The following is a 23,064-nucleotide window of genomic DNA, read 5'->3' as shown; positions in this document are numbered from 1 at the left end:
GCCCCGGATAGGATGTAAAAAGTGGACATGTCCGGGCAAAAGAGGACGTTTGGTCACCCTAAGATAAAGTGGATATTGAGGCTCAATTCCTTCCTTTCAAACTCTGTTTGAATTCAGTTTTAAAAGATTGAGGAGAATTTTCTTTCCTCTTAATTGTATCTAAAATGCTTCAGCTCCACTTGTTGTGTTGTACTTGTACAAAGTGACTGTGGCTGTTTGTTTCTCCTGCAGAGTCCAGTGTTTAAACACACCAATGTCAAGTCACTGCTGTCTATTGATGTAGTGACATCCCTCCACAGCCCTCAGGAACCTGGTTGGCAGGTTAGCAGGTTAGCTCAGTGGGTTAGCTTGCTGACTGTGGTGCTGGAGACCAGGGTTCCAATCCTGGTTGTTGGTTCAATTCTCAAGCAAAGCATCTTTTGTTCTCTTGCTACTTTTAACCAAGCCCAACTCCAACACTAACTGACACTCTAATCAAGGGGTGGGCAAGCTGTTTGACTGGTGGGCCATAATGGCTTCTACAATATGACAGAGGGGCCGGTTTCTCATTGGAGGAAAAAATATAGCAGGGGATATGTAGAAAACATGTTGCTTTAATGGCAATTAAATAATGAACAAAAGCGTTACAACAATATATCCCTGACCCTGACCCGTCTGTTTCTCCTGGTTTCATTGGTTGTGGCTTCATTTAATCAGTTTTCAGATTTGGTTTCTAAAAGGCTTCTGATGTTTTTTGTTTTTTTTTAGCAGATTCATTCGGAGAAAAACAAGCACAACTACAGTCTCTCTCTCTCTCACACACACACACACACACACACACTCACACTCACAAACACACATGTATATTGAAGGTGACATTATGTTTTAATCGAGATGCTTGAGCATAATCATATACTCACTGATATAAATATGCATAATTATATAATCATTGATATTATGTTTAATCCAGTAAATTAACCCATTCATAAAATGGGGAATGTATGCGTAATATGCCTTGTAAGCTTTGTGCAGAGAAACATGATACCTAACAGAGGACACAGGAATGCGGCCATCGTAAAACAGAGACCTTAGGTGACCTGCGGTACCAGGCCGAGAGAGGATCCAGCATCTCTCTACCAAGCATCTCAACCTCGGACCTCAGCCTGCATCTCGGAACAAAGGCAGCGGCACCATCAATGAGGCTGGGATGCGGAGACCAGAGAGTCAATCAGAGGAGGACGTAATCTGAGCGCGCCAGCAAGAACAACTGGATGTTCTCTATCTAATAGACTGACCAAGGGACAAAGAGTCAGTCAGACTTCAGGACCTGATAGCACTTGTTGATGATAGGCTTGAACTCCACCCAGAGCTCTGTATACTTGTATTCTGAATTAATTTGCATACTAAAAGATAAAATCAGCATTCTTCTCCTAAGACTCTTCATTAAACGAACATGCGGATCGTCAGCACGACACTATAAGGCAATCCAACAATAAATATACAGTATGTAGAGAGAGAGAGATTTTTCAAGTCAAGACCTTTTAAAGTCAAAGGTGATCAAAGCAATGATACTTCAGCATTAAAGCTTCTCTACAATAAATGCAGCATCCTGAATGCTGCTCATTTAGGTGTGTGTGTGTGTGTGTGTGTGTGTGTGTGTGTGTGTGTGTGTGTGTGTGTGTGTGTGTGTGTGTGTGTGTGTGGCCAGCAGAGGTCAGTGTTACTTCAGCTTGGAGTCATGAAGCCATTTTCAAACAAGTGGCTCTAGGGCTTGGATGTTTCCCAGAAGCTTCATTTGTCCATCACTTCTTTGTCCTGCTGTCTGTTCTTCTCCAAGTGCAGATTCTGCCACTGTTGTCCTGCCACTGCTTCTGACACAATGTTTGCTGCCCTTGTCTTTTGATGGAGTGAGCAGCTCCTTGAGGACCACACCATCTTCACCTGTTGCACTCAAACTGCTCCTGGGAGCCACACCCACACTTGATGCACCCTGGCAGAGAGGGACGTGGCTGCACTTCAACTCAACACAGCGTCATGTGATTTCAGGGAAGTGGGAGCAGAAACACTGATCAGAGAATCTAAGAATCATAAAATATCACAAGAGCAGCTCAAAGTCCAAGTGCTTCTCCGTCAGGCTCCATGTTGGGTGGAGGCAGCAGCAGCAGCAGTAGCAGCAACAGCAGTAACAGCAGCAGCAGCAGTGTGAGTGAGCGGTGCAGCAGGGTGAGTCCTCACTGACTCAATGATCCACATTAAATCTAATGAACTGATTTTAGTGATGACTTTTTTACGTCCTCTTTTCTCAGTGTTGTGTTCTAGTTAAAACACAACACTATTGTTCATGTTTTCCGGAATCTGCTTCAAAATATATTGCAGACGTTATTTTTCACAGGGATAAAAAGGGCTGTGAACTGTTTTTATCTTCATCATATGTTGGAAAAAGTCAAACTCAGTTCATTTAATTTATACACACGCTGTTTATGCGCCATGACTACTGGACTTTTTGGCCTTTTCACAGAGTGTAGTGTAATTTCAGGAAACACTGTATCAGAAACACTGATCAGAGCAGCAGGAATCATAAAAGATCAACAGCAGCTCAAAGTCCGAGTCCAAGGCGCCACATTGAATCTGATGTCAGTCAGCTAAGTTATTTCCTCTTGTCCCAGTCCCTGCAATGGAGGAGAGTTTTAGAAGACACCAAAGGAGTCACACTGGATTTATTCAGTGACAACAAAGGCTATTAGGATTCTGATGGTATTTCCAACTTTCAACCTGTTGAAGGTTCAAAACTAATGTTTACCAGAATTCCTGCTCATAAAATACTTTGTGCATTTTTGTGGAGTGTGTTTTTTTGTTTTTTTTTTTAAATCTCTGTTGCATGTGAAAGAAAAAAATCCAAATCACTTCATTAGTTCTCAGCTCACTGTCACACTTGATGTTTCACCTCAGACTGACTCCAGGACTCAAAATGAGTCTTCCAGTGAAGGAAGAGGAGGACAGAGCAAAGTCTCCAGGCTCCAGTGGGGTGTCTATGAAGAGTGACTGGTCCATGGGTCCACCTTCGGAGTTCAGTAAAGAACCAGGAATCTCTGAGACTCAGTAAGAAAACTTGGACTGACTCAGGCTACAGCCATGATCACTGACTGCCGTTGGTTGGAAACTGTTGATCAAATCCATTGATCCATCTTTTTCTCAATCTGGAATCTAATGTGAGAGAACCAGTCTGAACTTTTCAATGTGAACTTAGATATTCCAGTTTTCAACACAGATGGACAGCAGAATGTCCAGTGTCCAGCTGTCTGTCCATGAAGAGTGACCTCTCCAAAGATCATCCTCCACTCTTCAGTCAAGAACCAGGAACCTCTGACACTCAGTAAAAATAAAATTTCTCCTTCTCCACTGCAATGTTCCACATCTGCATCTCTAGTTGCTGCTATAAAACCTGCCTGGATCATCAAGGATGAAATATTCTTTTAACAGTTTTTTATCAGATTAAAATCACCACTAAGCAAAAATTGTGAGTCAAGTGGAAGAAACTCCAGAGTGACTGCTGGAAACCGTTGACTGTGCTGATCATTTGAAGAACCTTTGTAGTTTAAAGGATCAGACTCATGTTGCTCAAGGAAAACAGAACATTTCAAAATAAAATCTCAGAACTTGATGATGTGACAGCAGTGTTTTCTGCTCTATGTGTGAAACTGCAGTTTAAGATCTATTTAATCCAAAGTGACTCAGCTGGAAAATTGTGCTTTATGTTCAGAGACTTTAGGAGGAGGAGTGGTCAGAAGCAGCAGCAGCAGCAGCAGCAGCAGCAGCAGCAGCAGCAGCAGCAGCAGCAGCAGCAGCTGTCCTGGATGAGCTGGATGTCCTGGTTGTACCGATGGTTCATCAGCTTATTCTGGGACCAGTCTGCTCCATCACGAGAGTCCTCATGTCTTCAGTGTGGAGCAGCACTGCAACCTGCCAGTCACACCAAGACTGATCACAGTAGGACTGTCCACCTGCATCCTCTTCACTTCTCCCTCTGAGATCATGAGAAGACCTCCTGTGAGAAGATTCACGGAGAGACAATTAGAACAGACAGTCAGACAGTCACACAGCAGCAGCAGCAGCTTTATCAAAGCAGATAAAGTTGTAGACAGAAAATTATGCTCACACTGTCACGCTGATGTTTTCTTCCCTAACCTTTTCTCATCTCCAGAGGTTGATGGTCTGCAGGAGCTTCTCCAGCAGCATAAGAGCAGTCTGGTGAGGAGATGTGAGCGTGTGACTGAAGGTGAAGAAGCAGGAAGTCAAACCCTCCTCAGCAGCATCTACACTGAGCTCTACATTACTGAGGGACTGAGTGAGGAGGTCAACAGACAGCATGAGGTCAGTCAGCTGGAGACCAAGGAGAGCCCCTACGACCGTCCAATCAGGTGCAGCCAAATCTTTGAAGCCTCACCTGAGCAGCAGGGACTCAGAGTCAGAGTGGTGCTGACCAACGGCGTCGCTGGGGTTGGAAAAACCTTCTCAGTGAAGAAGTTCACTCTGGACTGGGCCCAGGGCCTGGAGAACCAGGACCTTCATCTGGTGCTTCCTCTCTCATTCAGGGAGCTCAACTTGGTCAAAGAGCAGCACTACGGTCTTCTGGAGCTGCTCCATGTTTTCCATCCAACATTAGAGAAGCTCACAGAAGAGCAGCTGCATGTCTGCAAACTTCTCTTCATCCTGGACGGCCTGGATGAAAGCAGACTGGCTCTGGACTTTGAGGACAACAAGGTGGTGACTGACGTCACTCAGAAGAAGTCAGTCAGCGTCCTGCTAACAAACCTGATCAGAGGAGATCTGCTTCCCTCGGCTTTGCTGTGGATAACCTCCAGACCTGCAGCAGCCAATCAGATCCCTCCGTCATGTGTGGACAGGCTGACAGAAGTACGAGGCTTCACCGATGACCAGAGGGAGGAGTATTTCAGGAGGAGGTTCAGAGATAGAGAAGATGTGTCCAGCAGGATCATCTCCCACATCAAGGCCTCCAGGAGCCTCCACATCATGTGTCAGATCCCGGTCTTCTGCTGGATCACTGCCACAGTTCTGGAGAGCATGTTGAGCTCAGAGCAGAGAGGAGAGCTGCCCAAGACCCTGACTGACATGTACTCACACTTCCTGCTGGTCCAGACCAAGAGGAAGCAGCACAAGTATGGAGGAGGTCCACAGGAGCTGACGGAGGCTGACAGGGAGCTTCTTCTGAAGCTGTGCCAGCTGGCATTTGAACATCTGGAGAGTGGAAACATCATGTTCTACAGTGAAGACCTGGAGAAGTGTGGTCTCAGTGTGACTGACGACTCTGTGTACTCAGGAGTTTGTACAGAGATCTTCAGAAGAGAGAGTGTGATCTTCCACAAAACCATCTACTGCTTCGTTCATCTGAGCGTCCAGGAGTTTCTGGCTGCTGTCTACATCTTCCACTGTCACACCAACAGGAACAACCAGGTTATTCTAGATTTCCTCAAAGATTTAAAACCAGGGCCATTAGATAAATTGTCAAACCTGTTTGGAAAAGAAGAAAACCAAACTTTGGAAACTTTACTGAGGAGGATGATGGAGAAATCCTTGCAGAGTCCAAACGGTCACCTGGACTTGTTTGTTCGCTTTCTCCATGGACTCAGTCTGGAATCCAACCAGAGACTTTTAGGAGGCCTGCTGAGTCTGACTAACAACCATCCAGTAACCATAAAAAAGGTCATCAACAACCTGAAGAAGATGAACACTGGTGATGTTTCTCCTGACAGAAGCATCAACATCTTTCACTGTCTGCTGGAAGTGAAGGATCAGTCAGTGCATCAGAAGGTCCAAGAGTTCCTGCAGTCAGAGAACAAATCAGAGAAGGAACTCTCAGCCATCCAGTGTTCAGCTCTGGCCTACATGCTGCAGATGTCAGAGGAGGTCCTGGAGGAGTTGGACCTCAGCAACTACAACACATCAGAGCAGGGAAGAATGAGACTGATTCCAGCTGTGAGGAACTGCAGGAAGGCTGTGATACGTTTAGGAAGGTACGTAAACACTGTGTGTGTGTGTGTGTGTGTGTGTGTGTGTGTGTGTGTGTGCTCTTGGTGTTAGCCACCCTGCTATATCAGCAACTCCTCCAGTCACAGGGGAGATCAACATCAGCAGGTCCACTTGTGGCTGCAGGTCTCCAAGAAAACAATGAGGGAAACACTGAGTGGTGACTTTTAGCAGGAGGCTGTCAACACAGGGCTAACTGAGCTGCTTTATACAATCAATACATTGAACACACAAACGCATCACATCCTTCCTTCATTTGGCAGCAGACAATAAAACAGCAGTTGGATCAAAGATGCAGTGGAATCCAAAGAGACGCCAGTGAAGGAACTCTGATGCAGTGGAGCTCCAACCTGCAGTAACTTTACTTACAACTGAGCATCATGTTTAGTTGATGTGTGAAGCAGCAGATCAGAGCAACACTGTGTCACAACAGGACATGTTGACACTCAGTGGCTGGAACACACTTGAGTGTGAAGCTGCACTGAGTTCCCTTGTTGAGGAGACTGTAGTGGAGACACTGAGGATCTGATGATGATGATGATGATGATGATGATGATGATGATGATGGAAGCAGCTGGTCAGATGTTCATAAGTCTTGAATCTCTTTCAAACTCAGCAGAGTCTCACATGTCGACTGCAACTTCACAGTCTGCTCTCCTTCATTGCAGTTTTTCAGATTTTGAACTCTCAGAGCTTCAGTGTGCAGTGGTGTCTTCAGCTCTGCAGTCCAGCCCCTCCCACCTCACACTGCTGGACCTGAGTCTCAACACCCTGAAGGATCCTGGAGTGAAGTTGCTCTGTGCTGGACTACAGAGTCCAGACTGCAGACTGGAAGTTCTCAGGTCAGTTCCTGCTTTCTACTGGTGGACAGTGTGTGTCAGCAGATGACAACTAGGGTTGGGTACCCTTCACCTTTGAATCGATAAGATTTTTTCGATACCTGGGAATCGATACTCGGTACCAAACAATACCTATTTCGATACTTCTTTTTTTTTTTTTTTAAGTTGAAAGAATAAGTGAAAACAAGTCAAAACTTCTTCATTTCAACAGTTCTTTATTAAGAACAGATTTATTTTACTTCATATTAATTACACAAATCGCTCATTTAATTCATGCACGAATAATTTACCTGAACCATGGAGCCTCCACAGTAGAAAAGGGCAACACCCCCTTCACAACAAACGCAGTGACTGCTCTGTGGCACTCGTTCGTTTTCTGCTGAGGGAGAGCTGCCTTCTTGGCCAAAGTGAATGGTGTCTCCGACTGTTTGACGTTACGGTGACCTAGAAATGGAAGCAGGAGTCATAGTGTTGAAAAGTATGAATTAAGATGACCCTAGTTTGTAATAATGAACAACACAAGAGCTGGTGAAAATGTATTACAGCATTGATAGTTATGTTTAGCTCCCCTTTCTAAACGGGGCTCCGAGCAACCTAAGCTAAAGCTAAAGCTAAGCTATCCCAGCCAGCAGTTTAGCTTGTCATGCTTAGGAGCATAACTACAGTAGCCCCGTTTGGAATGAACTAGCTAATGCTGGTAAGTGGTTACTATCTAACAAAGAGAATGCTCACGTTAGCAAATTAAATAATGTTAGTTACCTGACGATGTTGAAGCACAAACACTTGCAGAGTCGTCCTCAGTTGAAGACTGAGAGGAGGCGGGGTTCATCCTCAAACTGTCAAACACTTCACAGTCTTCTGCGTTTAAATGTATATTGTGCTTGATGAGGTGCATCTTATAATTTGAAGTTTTTCCTCTGGGAGCTCTCTTAATGCTGTCACAAAGGTTGCAACGAGCGCTGTCTCGATCTATGCTGGTGAAATATAGGCACACTTTGGAACGCTTACGGCTGGCCATGCGGTCTGTTTTCTTGCCCATCGGTGCAGCGTGATGGTGCGTTCAAGAGCTCCTCGTAATTTACGCTTGCTCTGTGAATGTGCGTTCAAAGGTATCGAAACGTGGTATCGTTCGTTTTCAAGTGAATCGATACCGGTTAGTACCGACCTGGCTCAGTCGATACCCCCCAAAAATACCGATTTCGATACTCAAGCCTAATGACAACTGGTGTGTAACGCTGCTCAGTGTGAAGACTTTGAAGCAGATATTCAAGACTCATCTAGACAAAGTGGATGTTGTTGATATTTTCATGTCAACAATCTGCAGCAAGAAAAGACTTTTGATGGTGGAAGAAAGTGTCAACTCTTAACGTGACAATTACAATATGGAAGGAATCAAATATTTATTCTTTATTCAGGTTGGAGAACTGCAGTTTTTCAGAGCTCAGCTGTGATTGGCTGCTCTCAGCTCTGAAGTCCAACCCCTCCCACCTCAGAGAGCTGGACCTGAGTAAGAACCAGCTGCAGGATTCATCAGTGAAGGTGCTGAGTGGTTTTCTGCAGAGTCCAGACTGTAAACTGGAGACTCTGAGGTCAGTTCACCCTCTTCACTTTACAACTGATATCACGCTTGTTATTGTTGTCTTGCTTTTCACTTCTCTGGTGTTGGAAGAGAGAGAGAGAGAGAGAGAGAGAGAGAGAGAGAGAGAGAGAGAGATGTACATATATATATATATATATATATATATATATATATATATATATATATATACATGCAGCTATCTAAATGCTTTCGCTGAGCTTGAACCTTGCTCCTGGCAGCTCTGAGAATCTGCAGGTTCTTTTTGCTGGGTGACCACTTGTAGTCTGTGAGGGTGGTGTGCTTGAGGTCAACAACCTGGGTCATCTTGGTCAATTTGGCCTCAAACCAGTCATGTCACTTTGAGGTATTTTTCCCAAAGGTGGCCAAGGCGATGCGGTGCATGGTACCTCATAGAACTTCCCACTTGTCTGTTGCCAAGTCCCCAGGTTGTGAGGTGCCAAACTCTTTCAAAAAGGTTTCTGCTAATCTCACCTATTAAAATGAAAATAACTAAATAAATAACAACACTCCGGGTCATCCAGCAAAATTAGCTGTTCCTTGCTGGGAATGTGCCTTATGATGTTTGCAAGGTTCTCGTAGAATTTGTCCTTTATGTCAGGGGTGGGAGACAGTGTCAGGGCGTACACGTTGATAAGAGTAACAGGACCTGTGGTGGTGTTTTAGTCAGAGAGTCAAGAGGCGCCCGGAACCACCGATGCCTGGTTCAACCATACTCAGTGAGCTGTTCCTCACAGCGAAGGCTACTCCATACACTCTGGGATCGTTGGAGCTCTTTCCTGCCAGTAATATGTGTAGGTCTTCTCCTTCTAGGTGCATCAAACTGCAGACTTTTTTTCCTAGAGGATGGTGATGTCCACATTCAGCCTATTTAGCTCATCATTAAAAGGTTTCCAGAAAGGCCAGTCAACATTGTCCGGACGTTCCAACTTCCCACTTTTAGAGGTGGTCTCTTGCGGTTTTGGTTTTTGGTGCCTCGTGCAGTGGTTATGGTCTGCCGTTCCGTTCCAATGGAACAGCAGAGATTTTATAGTTTGGCACCAGCACCGTCGCAGGAGCTGCCAGAACGAGGTTGAATACAATGATGAACTGCCTTAGTGACTTTAACTTTGGATTTTTCCTCAAGATTTATTCCTGGAGCCTTTTCCTTGACTGAGTATAAATGTTGTTGAGCAGTTATACATTGAATTATTATATCATTAAATTTAAAGTTACAGTGTGTAAAAAAGTATGCCATCTACTAGTCAGATTTCAGATTGCAGTGCTCATTCGCTCACCCTCCCTCTCCCTGTTTTTTTTCTTATGTTTCAGATTCCTTAGTCGACATTTCAGTTTGATTTTCAGAGTGATGACACCCTGGAAAACTCACCATCATTATAAACTCTCCATCATTCATGCTTTATTCAGGTTGAAGAGGTGCAAGTTGTCAAAGGTCAGCTGTGATTGGCTGCTCTCATCTCTGAAGTCCAACGCCTCCCAACTCAGACACCTGGACCTAAGTGAGAACTACCAACTAAAGGATTCAGGAGTGAAGGTGCTGAGTGGTTTTCTGCAGAGTCCAGACTGTAAACTGGAGACTCTGAGGTCAGTACTGGTTTGGAACCAGTGGATGATGGTTTCAGCACCAAACACAGTTTGTTTAATACATGTTAAATAACCATTGAAGCTTTATTCATATCAAAATGACATCCAAAACTATGAAAACATTCTTTCTGTTCATGTTTGAAATTTAAAGCAGGTCATCAGTGGTCATGTGACCAAACATCATTTCAACACACATTAGTTTTGGACGAGAATTTAATTTCAAAGTGACATTTTCTTTAGGCAACTAAAGAAAATGTCACTTTGAAATTAAATTCAGATTCTGAAGTCAACATTTCACTTTGATTTTCAGAGTGATGACACCCTGGAAAAACTCTCCATCATTATAAACTCTCCATCATTTATTCTTTATTCAGGTTAAGTTGGTGCAGTTTGTCAAAAATCAGCTGTGATTGGCTGCTCTCAGCTCTGAAGTCCAACCCCTCCCACCTCAGAGAGCTGGACCTGAGTCACAACCAGCTGAAGGAATCATTAGTGAAGCCACTGGTGGATCTTGTCCACAGCAGAGACTATCAACTGGAGAGTGTGAGGTCAGTACTGGTTTGGAACCAGTGGATGAGGGTTCCAGCACCAAAGCCAGTTGATCCCACAGCAGAGGTCCAGTGTTCCCAGTCACAGTGTGAGAGGAGGATGGTGACGTCCAGCTGCTCCTCATTCATCCAACATCTGCTGCCAAACTGCTTCTTCTCTCAGTTCACCACTCAATTATTGATCAGTTCATCTTCATCAGGCCTCAGTATCAGTCCAACACTCCATGGTCACATGACCTTCATATGTTCCACACTTGACATGTGACTGAGGGTCTGTTTTTTTTCTCACCAGTCACTCCATCATCTCCATCTATAGTCAACGTCTCTGTGATGATGCGTTCAAGAACCGTGAGTCCTGACTCGTGCTGTCTCTTCTTCTCTCTACAGGTGGAAGGATTAAGGGAGGATGAGGAGGAGAGTGACGAGGAGAGCCCCATCTAGTTGTGGCTGACAGAACTACATCAAGTGGAGCTAAACGGCAAACTGTCGACCTTTGACCCCAGTGGAGCCTGGTGGCTGGAGGACTGGTTCTCCCTCCAAGCTGCTGTGGTTACTGGGAGATACTTCCCAGAAGCCACTGGTGGAGCTGACTCCTCATTGGAAGAAGCAGGACTTGGAGCAGCCGGTCAGTGAAGGCAGCAGCAACACAACCACTGGTTCTGCTCTCATCATCCACGGCTGGAACATCTCAGCATGAAGGTTTCACACATCAACAACACACTGATCTGCTCTCACTTCAGAGTTCTCCCTCCAACTCTACCTGGTTTCTCATGTGAAGCACAAAGATGAGTTTGCCAAGGTCTGACAGCGTTGTGAAGGTTGTGTAGTTGATATCACACCTTTATTCTTGGACTGAAAATATATATTTTTTGAGATTTAATTTCTGGTTTATGATCATAAATAAACCAGTCAGATTCAACGTGTTTCACCTGGAACAAAGTGACTCACAACAGAAACTGCTGCTTCCAGATAAATTGTTTTTCATTCAATAAAATTGACATTGATCCCTTATAACTACATGCAATTTATTGGGTTTTGTGAAATGCAAAAATGCCAGAAAAATAAAACCAAACCAGGACTCTGTGTCTGTATCTACGTGAATTCATTGAAATCACGTCAGTCTGGACTCTGGCTGTTTGACGGACAGAAGTCAATGGTGTATCATGGACAAAAGGCGAATAAAACCACCAGGTGCCCCGTTTCAGAAAGAGAAGAAGAGGAAGAGAAACGCTCAAAAGATAAAGGTTTGCAAGTCTCCATACATGACGTTAATTGTGCATGTCATGCAACAGTAGCCTAGACGCTATGAGACCCAGAGTGAACAACCTGCTGCAGTCTGAGCACTAAATTCAGATTATGTTCATTCTCATGAGTATTTTTATTCATTGACTTTATTTCATTCATTTGTATTTGTGTGATGAAGGATGTGTGACATTTACACTTATTGTCATTTATTGATCTCATTGTTTCTCTGCTCTTGTTCACTCTAAACTATTTGAATAAAATAACATCAGTAATGTGATATTATGGTTGAGGTCGGCTGGAGAAAAAATGCACTAAATTCATCAACATTTTAGCACAGTGACAAACACAATGAAATGATGAAAACTAAACCACACACATTGCATAGATCTGCCATAAGTCTATGCAATGTATGCTAGAAATCAACGCAATCAGCAAAGCAGAGGGAGTCCATCATCGACAAGCCACATCATCCACTGCACAGCGCCATCTCCAGGCAGAGGTATAGAGTGACTCACTATCATTCACTCACCATCGCATCTTGAGCCAACTGTTGACTCTCTCATTTCAGCAGGAAATTATTGATCAGTTCATCTTCATCACGTCTCAGTATCAGTCCAACACACTCTGTGTTGACATTGAGACCATATGTGACGGAGAGTCTGCTTCTCATCAGCAGTGAATGTGTCTGATGATGAGTTCAAGGACTGAACTGTGAGTGCTGATTTCTGCCGTCTCTTCTTCTCTCCTCACATGGAAGTGATGTGTTCATGTTGAGGGAGGATGACTTGGTCCTGAGGATGGGGGAGGGCTCTTCCAGAGTGCAGCCAGTAGGGGGCATTAGAGTCTCGGCCTCCTTGTTGTCCTCAGGAGGTGACAGGAAGTGTGACATCCCTCAAGTAGGAGTCGATTGCTCTAAGACTGCAAGGGAAGCTCAGCATCCCCTAAAATTTCAGAAAATAAGTGGTCAAATATGTACTGTTGTGTGTACATTTCATTGATAGAACACGTTCACCTTTTGTTCAGAATCAGCAACTTATCGCAGGTAACTGACAGTGAAACGACTTCCTTCTCATTCATCACCGCAACGTCACAGTGCTGAGACAATTCAATGGGGGATAGTGATGGGTCGTTTGCGAACGAACCGGTTCAAAGAGCCGGCTCTTTGAAGTGAACGAAGAGAGCCGGCTCCTGATTGGCCGGGAGACGTCTTTTTTTTCGGCAGCTGATTGTTGTTGTTTTTTTTGTTTTTTTTTTGGCGAAAGCCGCACTGCATCGGGCAACTTTTTTCAGAACCGGGTGCTCTCCTATTGGATGCGCCAAGGTGTCGTCACAGGGCGTTGATGCCAGGTCTGCACCTGCTTGCGCCTACTTGCGCCATACCGCGCGTCAGACCGCGGCAAAAGCGCGTTCAGTGTGTAGGCACCGTGAATCAATGTCGTGGTTCACACCAGACGCAAATGGGCGCGCGGCTTGTGCCATTCATTTCAATGCACTGCATGAAAAGTCATGTATCCGGGCCGGAATATTCCTGTAAACTCCTGGATACAGCCCAGATATTCAGGAGTATCCAGGAGTATCCCTGTTACACGGACCGGAATACTCCTGGATATATACCAGTTTTGGTGGGGGCCACAGCTATTTGCATTTCACACCTGGTTGCCATGGTGAATAATCCCCTGGGTGCTTGCTAGGGAATATTTGCATTTCACACCTCGGTCAACAGTCTTCCTCTGGATAGGTAGAACAGTTTCTTGCCCCTCCTATAAAAAACCCTTCCCATTGGTCCAGTGTGTAGGGAGGAGCTTCTTATTTTTAATTTAAATTTACATATTTTTATTTATTGTATTTATTTTATTCCTTTTATTTATTATTATTAGTGTATTATATGTATAATATACATATATGTCACCCAAAGATGAATTACACACGTTTTTCTGATCAAAAAGCTTTATTTCAAAGGACAATAGAATATACACACAAAATATGAGCACTGCTGCTGCATGTGCCATTTAAAAGACACTAGTGGCCTATGGCCTCAAGTGAATCAAGTCTCTGCCGGTGAGTTACAACATATTTCTGGTCAATGTCCAGCCTCTGCTGGAGCACACCACACAGTGTCGACAACTCTACACTGCGGGGTGGAGGCCGGACAACCCACACTGGCCTTCCATCTAAGATGGAGTCCTCCTCTTCGGACATTGTACAGCTGCATAAGCACAGGGAAAACGGGAGTTAGACCACTGAACACATCAAAGTGGGGGAGAGTTAATAAAGTTACTCTTAAGTCATTTCCCCATGTTACTACATGGGGAAATGTGGTCTCACTTACTCTTCTCTTCCTTTGCCTCATGCGTGCAGCAATCCTGCTCTCCTCTTTCTTCTGAAGATTCTCATCCTGGTTCATCCTCTAACCCTTCCGAATCGTCTCGAAGTACGTCTTGCAGGATGCTAGAGAAAAGAAATGGGTTTAATTCATTATCAAACTCAGCATATACAGTAGAGCAGTGTGAGAGATAAGAGAGAAAGATGTTTTGATAAATGAAACTGATTTTAAGTCTCGGTTTATTTTATGTTTAAAGCCATAGGACATTGTGACTCACCCATTGTGGCTTCAGGCTCCAACTTTCTGAATACGGCGTTCACTGCGTTGGGACTGGTCATCTTCATGAAGGGCGCAGGAGAGGCGCGTGGAAATGGTTCCGCAGAAATCCAGGCTTCGTTTGCAGGACATCCTCAGCGAGAAATGAGCAACAAATACAGTGAACAATTTGCCCCATCCATATCATTTGCATTTGAAAGGCCAAGCCACCAGTTAACGACTTTCGTCTGGTAGATTCCTGAAAACCTGCTGTATTCGGGAATTTGCCTGTCCGCGTAACACATTGCTGCATACATCCGGATATCTCCAGGAAACAGCAGGTTTGCCTGAACTTTACTGTGCCCGGATATTTCCGGATACGGCCCTTTTCATGCAGTGATGGAAGCGGAAGCGCCGCGAAGCGGAGCGCCGACGAAATTCGCGAGCGAGGCTCGAACTGGTTCACCACCACACGCGAATAGCTCCGCGACGGTCGACAAGCACTTCTGCTCAGCTGCAGTCTTATTTACACTCCTTGAGCTTTTTTTATTTTTATTTTATTTTATCATTTTCATCATCGTCCCCCCCGCCCCGTAGCCAGCCCGCTCCGTTGATTACTTTCGTTGGTGTGTGTGTGTGTATATGTATGTATATATATATGTATTTTTTTTTCTCTTTCTTTCTGTCTTTAGATTAATCAGGTTATCATTTGAATAAGCCCAGTATCTGACAATTAGCTATGCAAATTTACGATCTGTTTTGTTCTCTTTTAACACAATAGTTGTATATTGTTGCCAGTTGCCTCCTGTACACCTCTCTAACCATCCCTCTCACCCCCCCCCCCCCCCCCCCCATCCCCCCAACACACACACACACTCACTCATTTCCCCTCTCTACTTCCTTCTCACCCCCCTATCTATCCCTCCCTCAGTCCGGTCATGGCCAGAATGTCACCAAGAATATAATAATAAAACCACTCAAGAGGAAGCTCCTGAAACGACCCAGGTGGCTCACACTCTCAAGATCTACCTCTGAGAATAAAATCTGTCAGCCATCATAAACATTCAGAGACACTTCAGCTTGTCATTATGGCCAGACAGGACAAGGGAAAATAAATACATTTAAAAAAAAAAGCAAAATTCACTCGTCTATATTTTTTTCCACTTTGTTTCAAATTCAATTTTTCCTTTGTCCACTGTTGTGGAAGACATGTTGTCCTCATGTTTTATGTGGATGATCAGTAGCTTTTCTCTTTATGTGCAAACAAGACGCCTTTGGATGTGATTTAACAATTTATAAACAATAAAGTTGATTGATTAAAAATTTATTGCAGAAATTAAACTAGAAAGGCTGAAAGAAATTACATTAAAAATCCCCCAAAAAGGAAAAATGACCTCATTTTTCTTTTAAATCCACCATCTGCAGCCCTGCGTTGATGTCCAGTCAGTCTCAGTCTGATCAGCTTGTGCAGCCACAGTGACGCCTTGTGGACAACAGGGAGAAGACACTTTGAGTGCACAAGTGTGATACAAGGTTGGGTCAGCTTGAGCAGAAAGTTTGGGAGGGAGAGAGAGGGAGCATTTATTTTCTGCTCTTACAGCTTCATTTTGTGTTTGTTTCTTTTAAAAACTTCTAGTTGAATGAAATAAAAACAATAACCACCTTCACATCACACAAGCACAGGAACATAACCAGAACTCATACATACACACACAAGATCCAAACATAAACAAATCAACATTTTAAACAAAACAAAACAACAACCATGAAACGTACGCATACGCACACCCACACATAAGTCCAGCAGCTCCCCAAACAGCAGGCCATCACCTTCAAGCCAACATAGCTCATTCTGGTAACACCACATCTTCTCAAATGCTCGAAGTCTCCTGAAGTCCAGCCTAATCCTGGACCGAACCAGTTCCACTGTCACCAAGACCGGAGAGATTGTGTCCCCTCCTCCAGTCTCCTTGGTCTACTTCAATAAACAGCTATCTTGGCAAGCCCAAAACGCAGTGCAGGAGCTGGCTCTTCTCTTTCTTCTGGCAAGTGTATTTAAAACCACAGATAAAAAGTTCTCTTGTAAAGACCGTGCTAGAAACAGTGAACACTCTCTGCCAAAAATCAAACTGTCCAGACAGTCACTGACACCCAGCAAAGTAGTGAAAAACAGTCTCTCTCTCTGTGCACAATGGACATCTGCATTGATGTCAGAGCCATGTGACCATTTTGTTCTTGTGGATGTGAAATCATTTTCCAAGCATCAGCTTTAGTTGTTTCATAGAAGATCTTTGGTCAACGTACATGACAATGTCATTTTCTTATGAAATAATTATCTGTCCTGTTACTGTCCTAACATAAAGCTGCACATCAGTCCAGAAATGCTTTTCAAAATGCACATTGATTAAACATCTGATGAGTTGTTTCCTCTCCAGTACCATAACATTTACACAACAAAGGAATATCAGTATGAAATTGTAACAAGGTAGGATACAGGAAGTGGTGTATATGGGAAGTGACATCACACAAGGAGGAGGAGGAAGGAAGTTACAAATCAGAGACACCTGTGAGGGAACTTCAAAGAAGAACAAAAGAGCTGAAGCAGAAGCAAAGGGAGGTGAGAAGTGAGATCAGGAGAAGCAGGAGGAGAAACCTGGAAGTGGATTAAGAGAAAATGGAGGGAGCGGAGTGAACTGGAGGTGGACCAGACAACAGCAGGAACAAGAGTGAACTCCCTGGAACAGGCAAACAGTCACCCATTTGGAACACCAGAACCCTTCCTTGGACCGGGTCAAAGGTCACTCTAACCCTTCTCCACCTGGCTGCTGAAGTCACTGCTCTCTCGCTTCCTCGCATAAACTCTCCCTGTTTGACTGCACGCACGCACGCGCGCGCACACACACACACACACACACACACACACACACACACACACACACACACACACACACATACCTATATTCACCCTCATGAACTGAACTCAACAGGACTACACACACACACACACACTGTAGAAAAGGGCTGGCTCTTTAACCTTTAACCTCAAGCTATGTTTTTTCCGGCAATGTTCTGACGTGTCGATGTTCCACGTGTTCCCCTTAAGTTTCATATGTTAGCTAGTAGTCAAGTATTGAGTCCTCTGTCATCGTAGTATCAGTAGCCAAGCCCAGATCATGAACCGGGCCGTCTGGGCCACGGCCCAGGGGCCTCGAGCTCTCAGGGGCCTCCGGGCTCCAGCAGTTAGCTTTCTTTTTTGTCATGTATGCTGCGTTCATGTGGTGTCGGAAATCCGAGTCCTTCTTGGCAAGGCGTTCTTCCAACTGTGTTGCGTTCATGTGCTCTAAAGTTGTAATGTGGGAAAACATGAATACTAGTATTTTCTTTAATTTTCCAAACAAATAATCCAGGTGTGATACCAGCTCTGTAGCTTCCAGAAAACAGCTGTGACTGTGTGTGTGCATGCGGGTGTGTGGGAGGGTCTCTCCAACAGTCTGGCCCAGGGGCCTCTCAATTCTTAATCCAGCCCTGTCAGTAGCCCAAGACAACATTCAGTTGGTTCAATCGCGACAAGTCATTGAGGATACTTAAGTTCACGTTGCAGATTATTCAATGATATAATTCACGTATCATTTCTGTTAGTGGAGTTGAATGTGGAATAAGTTAATTGTTCCTGCGTTCCGCCTTACAGAGACGTTATCTGCCATTGCAATAAGTAATTTCAATCTTTAATGAAACCTCTTTGTTTATTTGATTACATCTGGAGTTGACTGTAGTAGATCAAACTTATTTGTATTTTATTTATTCTTTCAGACTCGTCATTTCCATCCTTTGATCATCGCCTTCATCCTTTTTATTGTCCTTCTCACCATTATCTGTTGGATATGAACTGGAATACAAACCTTGGACTCAACTCTCCTCCGTGAATCCTCACCGATATCCCATCCTGTATCGTGAATACACTTTAACGAATTAGCACAAACCTTACACCTCTCCCCAATACACACACACACCACATTTACCTTAGTAAGAATGGATGGATGGATGGATGGATGGTTACACTGATCTGACAACCAGACTCTTGACAGTGAGTCAGTGATGAGGGCTTTCGTTGGATGAGCTTCTTCCAAGGTGGTCCTGTGAGTTTGTACTGTACTGTTCGGGTCCGGTACTGCCCGTTCTGCTCTATCCTGCAGGTGGCTTCACTGGCATTTTGGCATCAGAGTAGAGTCTTTCTTCGTAACCAATTGTAATTAAAAAACGAGGAAGGAAAAACTGCTTGGCGGTCCAAAAAGAAAAATCACAAAAATCACAATCTCGGGGCTGAGGATGAGCCATTTGAGATTGGGCAAAAGTCAAAATGAAAAATAATGGTCACTGGATGAGGCTGAGTTGTTTCTGCTACTGTCTTAAATTGGCCTTTTGCCAGAAATGAGGAAAAATTAAGTTGACAAAAAAATAGAATAAAGAAAAATGACGAATACAAAAAGACGACAAGACGACACTACGAAAGAAGAGACAACACTCAGGAAAACTAAAAACTAACTCTGAGACAAAGGAACTGAATTCACTGGAATAACTTGGAGAAGAGGGTGGTCCTTTGAAATCCAAGAACCAATGAAAAGGCTGTTCCAACACTAAAACCGGATGGGTCGTCTTACGCTATATGCATCTGATGAATATGTATGTGGTGTCGGGTTCGTTGCTGATAAAGAAATTAAAAAACAACCAAAAATGAAACAGAAGAACAACATGAAGAAATAAAAACCGTGTAATCCTTCGTATGGTGGATACCTTACGAAAGTTAGGAAACAGTTGAGGAAGATAAAGCGTTCAAAGCACATTAAAACTTCAACATATATTTTATATCTAAATACCTATCAACCTATCCAAGCATGCATACAGAAGTAGGAGGACGTTTTTTTTATATTTAAAAGACAACTGAAAGATTTAATAGATTTCGCATTCAGGCATTTATATGGGCACCTATACAAATATATTTATATATATGAGTAGATATATGTATATGTAGTTGTCAATATTTAAAAGGTGTATGTAGGGATTTAGGTAACAGTCGCCTAAGTGTAACGTGGAAAACTGGTGATGGTAATGATAGGGATTATGGCAAAGCATGTAACTTTTAATCGATCACTTAGGAGTCACTTTCATAACCCCCCCCCTTTAGGGGACACTCTTGCTGCACCTGAAGCCTAAAAGCCTCCAGGCTTCCTTTAGGAGGAAATTCTAAATCTGTTAATTTTGAGGTTAGAAGAGTGATTCAAAGTCCATTAACACTTTATTTTTGATGGTGGTCACTGATATGTGACTTCCAGATGTCTCTGTAAAAAGGAAAAATAGAGTTTTTAACGTTGTCTGATATTGAGATGTTCAGGAACAGCTGTGTTGAGGATCGCTCTTGGAATGTTCTGCAGAGAGATAACGGTCGTAAAACTAGCGCTGGCCGCCAGTGGTACCAGTCCCTGCCTGGAACCAGGTCGTCTGAGAAAGCTTCGGAGTGGACACCCAACTGTGATTTGTGGGTGAAAGTGTTCTTCCTAGAGCGGTGTTTTACAGCTTTAAGATGTTAAGTAGGAGATAGTCGCAGAGAGAGAGTAGCATCACAGCCAATCAGGTACCACCTTTAGTTCCTCCAAACGTGGTTCACCGGAAGGCCATGCTGCAATAAATTCCAATTATCCTGGTGAAAAACATTAGGTCCAGTTGTGGCACTACAGTGGTGGATCAACCTTAAACACTACTGCATGCACTGCGTGTGCATTTTGTGTGTGTAATATGTGGGGACTTTGATTGTAATCTCCAAAGTGTGAAGGACAGTTTTCTGGGACCAGTGTTGCCAACTCCCCAGTATGGAAAGTCTGTTGTGCTGTCCTAAAAGTCACCGAAAGACGTCATCAACTAATTTGCATAGTTGACAATTTGCACTTGATCGCATGAATGCTGTAGGAGAGGAATGACTTTGTGGGCGCAACAAAAAGTGACTAAAAACACCCTAAATATCTTTTAGAAATACAAATATACTACAAACTAGCAAATATATATATTTTTTTATTATTAACAAAATTTTGTTTTATATGATTAAGATTTTCTGGAATTGTGTCTATAACAGGTTCAGTGGTGTTTCAAAGTGCATTCACTTAAGTACTTTAACGCAACCCCCATTGTAGCAACAGGCTCCTTCCTGTTTTAAGAGATTGTTTGTTCCTTTGGCTATAAGGCTGGATAACAGATGTGTCTAAACTTAACATGCACTTTATCACTATTGTTAGTAAGTAATGGTTTTAGATTTTTTTTGAATTTTTAATTATTTTTAATTTTTAGAACTTCTAATTATCTATTTACGAATGTGTTTCTGGTGGCTGTGTGTTGTGTGTTTTTCTTGCTACTGGACACCTCATTTTCTCCTAAAATGAATGAATAGAATTATCTATCGATCTATCTACTTAGAAAGTCTTTCATCTGTGGACTTACCAAGGAGAAGGCTGAGATGCTGGTCACCCACATCTGTGACCATTTTCGTAGAAACGATGGTGCTAAACTGCCATTAATCATTTCAGTGCATGTTGTCCTGTGCATTCTGAAGTGCATAGCAGCAGTGGATTCTGAGAATGCAGCTTTACATGCTTCCCCGATGTGATCACATGGCGGCATGGAGCTGTGTTCAACAATAGCTCATGCCATGGTGGCTTCAGACTTTTGCGCAGAGTCAATTTTTTCTACACATGAATGGCAGCGTGCTTTGTGTGAAACTATTATAAGGCTTTGTATGTTTCTGAGTTGCCATGTGTTTTTTTTACACCACTAAGTTTGGCATAGAAATCAGCCTTACAAGACAGGCAGCATGTCTGTGTGTCATCCCCAATAAACAGCTTCAATTACCGTATTTTCCGCACTATAAGGCGCACCGCATTATAAGGCGCACCTTCAATGAATGACATATTTTAAAACTTTTTCCATATATAAGGCGCACCGCATTATAAGGCGCACCGCATTATAAGGCGCATTAAGCGAAACAAAAGAATCAGAGATAAGTCCGTCAGACTTTATTAACTGCGTTCACAGTAACTCTAAAACTTGTTTGTAACAAATAAAAAACCGAATGATACCGCTAGAAATATGTTACCAACGCAAGTTGAAATCCACCGGAGGTTCTCTACCACGGTTCGGAAGGTGTTCGATTACGTTCCATCAGTGCTTGATTCTACAGCACCGCCGGACTCCTGAACACTGTCTCACTTCATCTACGCGATAGAGCGACCGCGTTGACGCTCTGCTCACGCTCCAGCACCCTCCCACACAGGACGCGTTTTACGAGCAGAGCGTCTCGATCGGTTCACGCGAGGATTGCAAGATCGCGCGACAACCCAGGTAGTTTTCGCGTGTTTTTAAAGAAAACAACAATGAAACAAAACATCGATACTTCCAGACACTGTTGGGACAGTGTCTCGAAGTATCGATGTGTGTAAAAAAGAAAAAAAAATAATAACGCGAATTGCTGGCATCATGCAAAATGCAGGTATTTAAAGTATAGATGCATTTTGTTCATCATAGTTTGAGATTCAAAGTGAAATCTGTTTTTGTTTGACGGCCGACCTGAACAGCGTTGAAGCCGATGCGTCACGTTGATGTTTCACAGTAAAGTACAGCACATATAAATACAAAATCCAGCACATTGTGTGTTATGATGAAAATCAACCGGATCCACCGTGTTTTTACACAATTGATTTCCTGTCGGAACGATCCCGCCTGCTACAATTGACGCAGGAGGGACGCGGCAAGCGTCAAAGAATAAATTCTGGCGTTCTTTTCCAGCGGCTCGCGTTTTACTGCTTCTGGGACGCTTCTGAAACGTGGCCGCTCTGCGCCTGGTGTAAACCTGCTCATTGACTTTAGTGGCCGCGTTTCACTGCGTCGACGCGGACGCTCTGCAAACGCTTCTGGTTATGTATTACTCCGCGATAGCCGTAATGCCGCGAGCGGTGCGGCTTTGTAATTTACCTAAGTCGTACTACGGTAAAACACTTTGACAGAGCGCCGTGTACCTCTCAAAATCGCTTCGACGTCAGCAAGCACAACCAGAATCAATCCATATATAAGGCGCTCCGGATTATAAGGCGCACTGTCGTTTTTTGAAAAAAAACAAGACTTTTAAGTGCGCCTTATAGTGCGGAAAATACGGTAATAAAATGAATCAAGCTTTAATTTACATCCCGCTCTGTAAGGAAGGGCGGGTTCAGCTGGCATGACCCATGTGCTGCCTGGACTCAGAGTGGAGAAAGTCTCCTTTCATCTCTCTACTGCTCTCCTCACTGCAGCTGCCATAGACTGCTGCGCAACGCGTGGCTTGAGGCTTTGGCAGACTGTGATTATTTTGGGGTGGAGCAGGGGCTGCTCACTGATAACAGGAACTTCTGAAGAAAGATACGTGCTTTCCTATCAGTCTCCAAATTACCAGAAAAGTCTCCAATAACATGAAAAGCCACTAGATTTGTCGCTAGTCACTTCTGAAAAAAAAAAAAAAAAAAAAAAAAGGCACCATGGGGAGTTGGAAGGTTGACAGACTTAGTGAGAAAGCTGCTGAGTTGGCAACATGTCTGGGGGCCAGTACCAGTTCCAGAACTTCATATGATGTGG

At 43.7% G+C, this 23,064-nt stretch overlaps 1 protein-coding gene and 1 long non-coding RNA gene across 2 annotated transcripts; one reads left to right on the top strand and one right to left on the bottom strand.

Annotated features, from left to right (window-relative positions):
- Positions 1–2,896: 2,896 nt before the first annotated feature.
- On the top strand, positions 2,897–11,404 carry LOC142896231 (NACHT, LRR and PYD domains-containing protein 14-like). The gene is made up of 9 exons (XM_076037781.1): positions 2,897–3,078; positions 3,248–3,352; positions 3,740–3,974; positions 4,183–6,011; positions 6,693–6,866; positions 8,279–8,452; positions 9,868–10,044; positions 10,419–10,592; positions 10,980–11,404. Exons 1-9 carry the CDS (start codon positions 2,915–2,917, stop codon positions 10,990–10,992), a joined length of 3,045 nt encoding a protein of 1,014 aa, XP_075893896.1. The 5' UTR covers positions 2,897–2,914; the 3' UTR covers positions 10,993–11,404.
- On the bottom strand, positions 7,059–7,741 carry LOC142896246 (uncharacterized). The gene is made up of 2 exons (XR_012928319.1): positions 7,623–7,741; positions 7,059–7,307 (listed from the first exon to the last, which is right to left on the bottom strand). It is a non-coding gene; the product is annotated as an uncharacterized LOC142896246 (long non-coding RNA).
- Positions 11,405–23,064: the final 11,660 nt, after the last annotated feature.

The sequence above is a fragment of the Nelusetta ayraudi genome, unplaced genomic scaffold (assembly GCF_046127955.1).
Source record: "Nelusetta ayraudi isolate G7.1 ecotype Tasmania unplaced genomic scaffold, CSIRO-AGI_Nayr_v1 ptg000052l, whole genome shotgun sequence".
NCBI classification, from domain to species: Eukaryota; Metazoa; Chordata; class Actinopteri; order Tetraodontiformes; family Monacanthidae; genus Nelusetta; species Nelusetta ayraudi.
Note: the sequence above shows the minus strand (reverse complement) of the source record. Positions and strands in the feature narration are given on the sequence as shown.

What these genes read in the sequence shown, in the direction of transcription:
- LOC142896231 (XM_076037781.1), top strand. Translation starts at nt 2,915, where the DNA reads ATGTTTCACCTCAGACTGACTCCAGGACTCAAAATGAGTCTTCCAGTG. An exon ending in AGACTGATCACAGTAGGACT is followed by an intron (nt 3,975 to 4,182) that starts GTCCACCTGCAT and finishes TCATCTCCAGAG; the next exon opens with GTTGATGGTCTGCAGGAGCT. An exon ending in TGTAAACTGGAGACTCTGAG is followed by an intron (nt 10,045 to 10,418) that starts GTCAGTACTGGT and finishes TTCTTTATTCAG; the next exon opens with GTTAAGTTGGTGCAGTTTGT.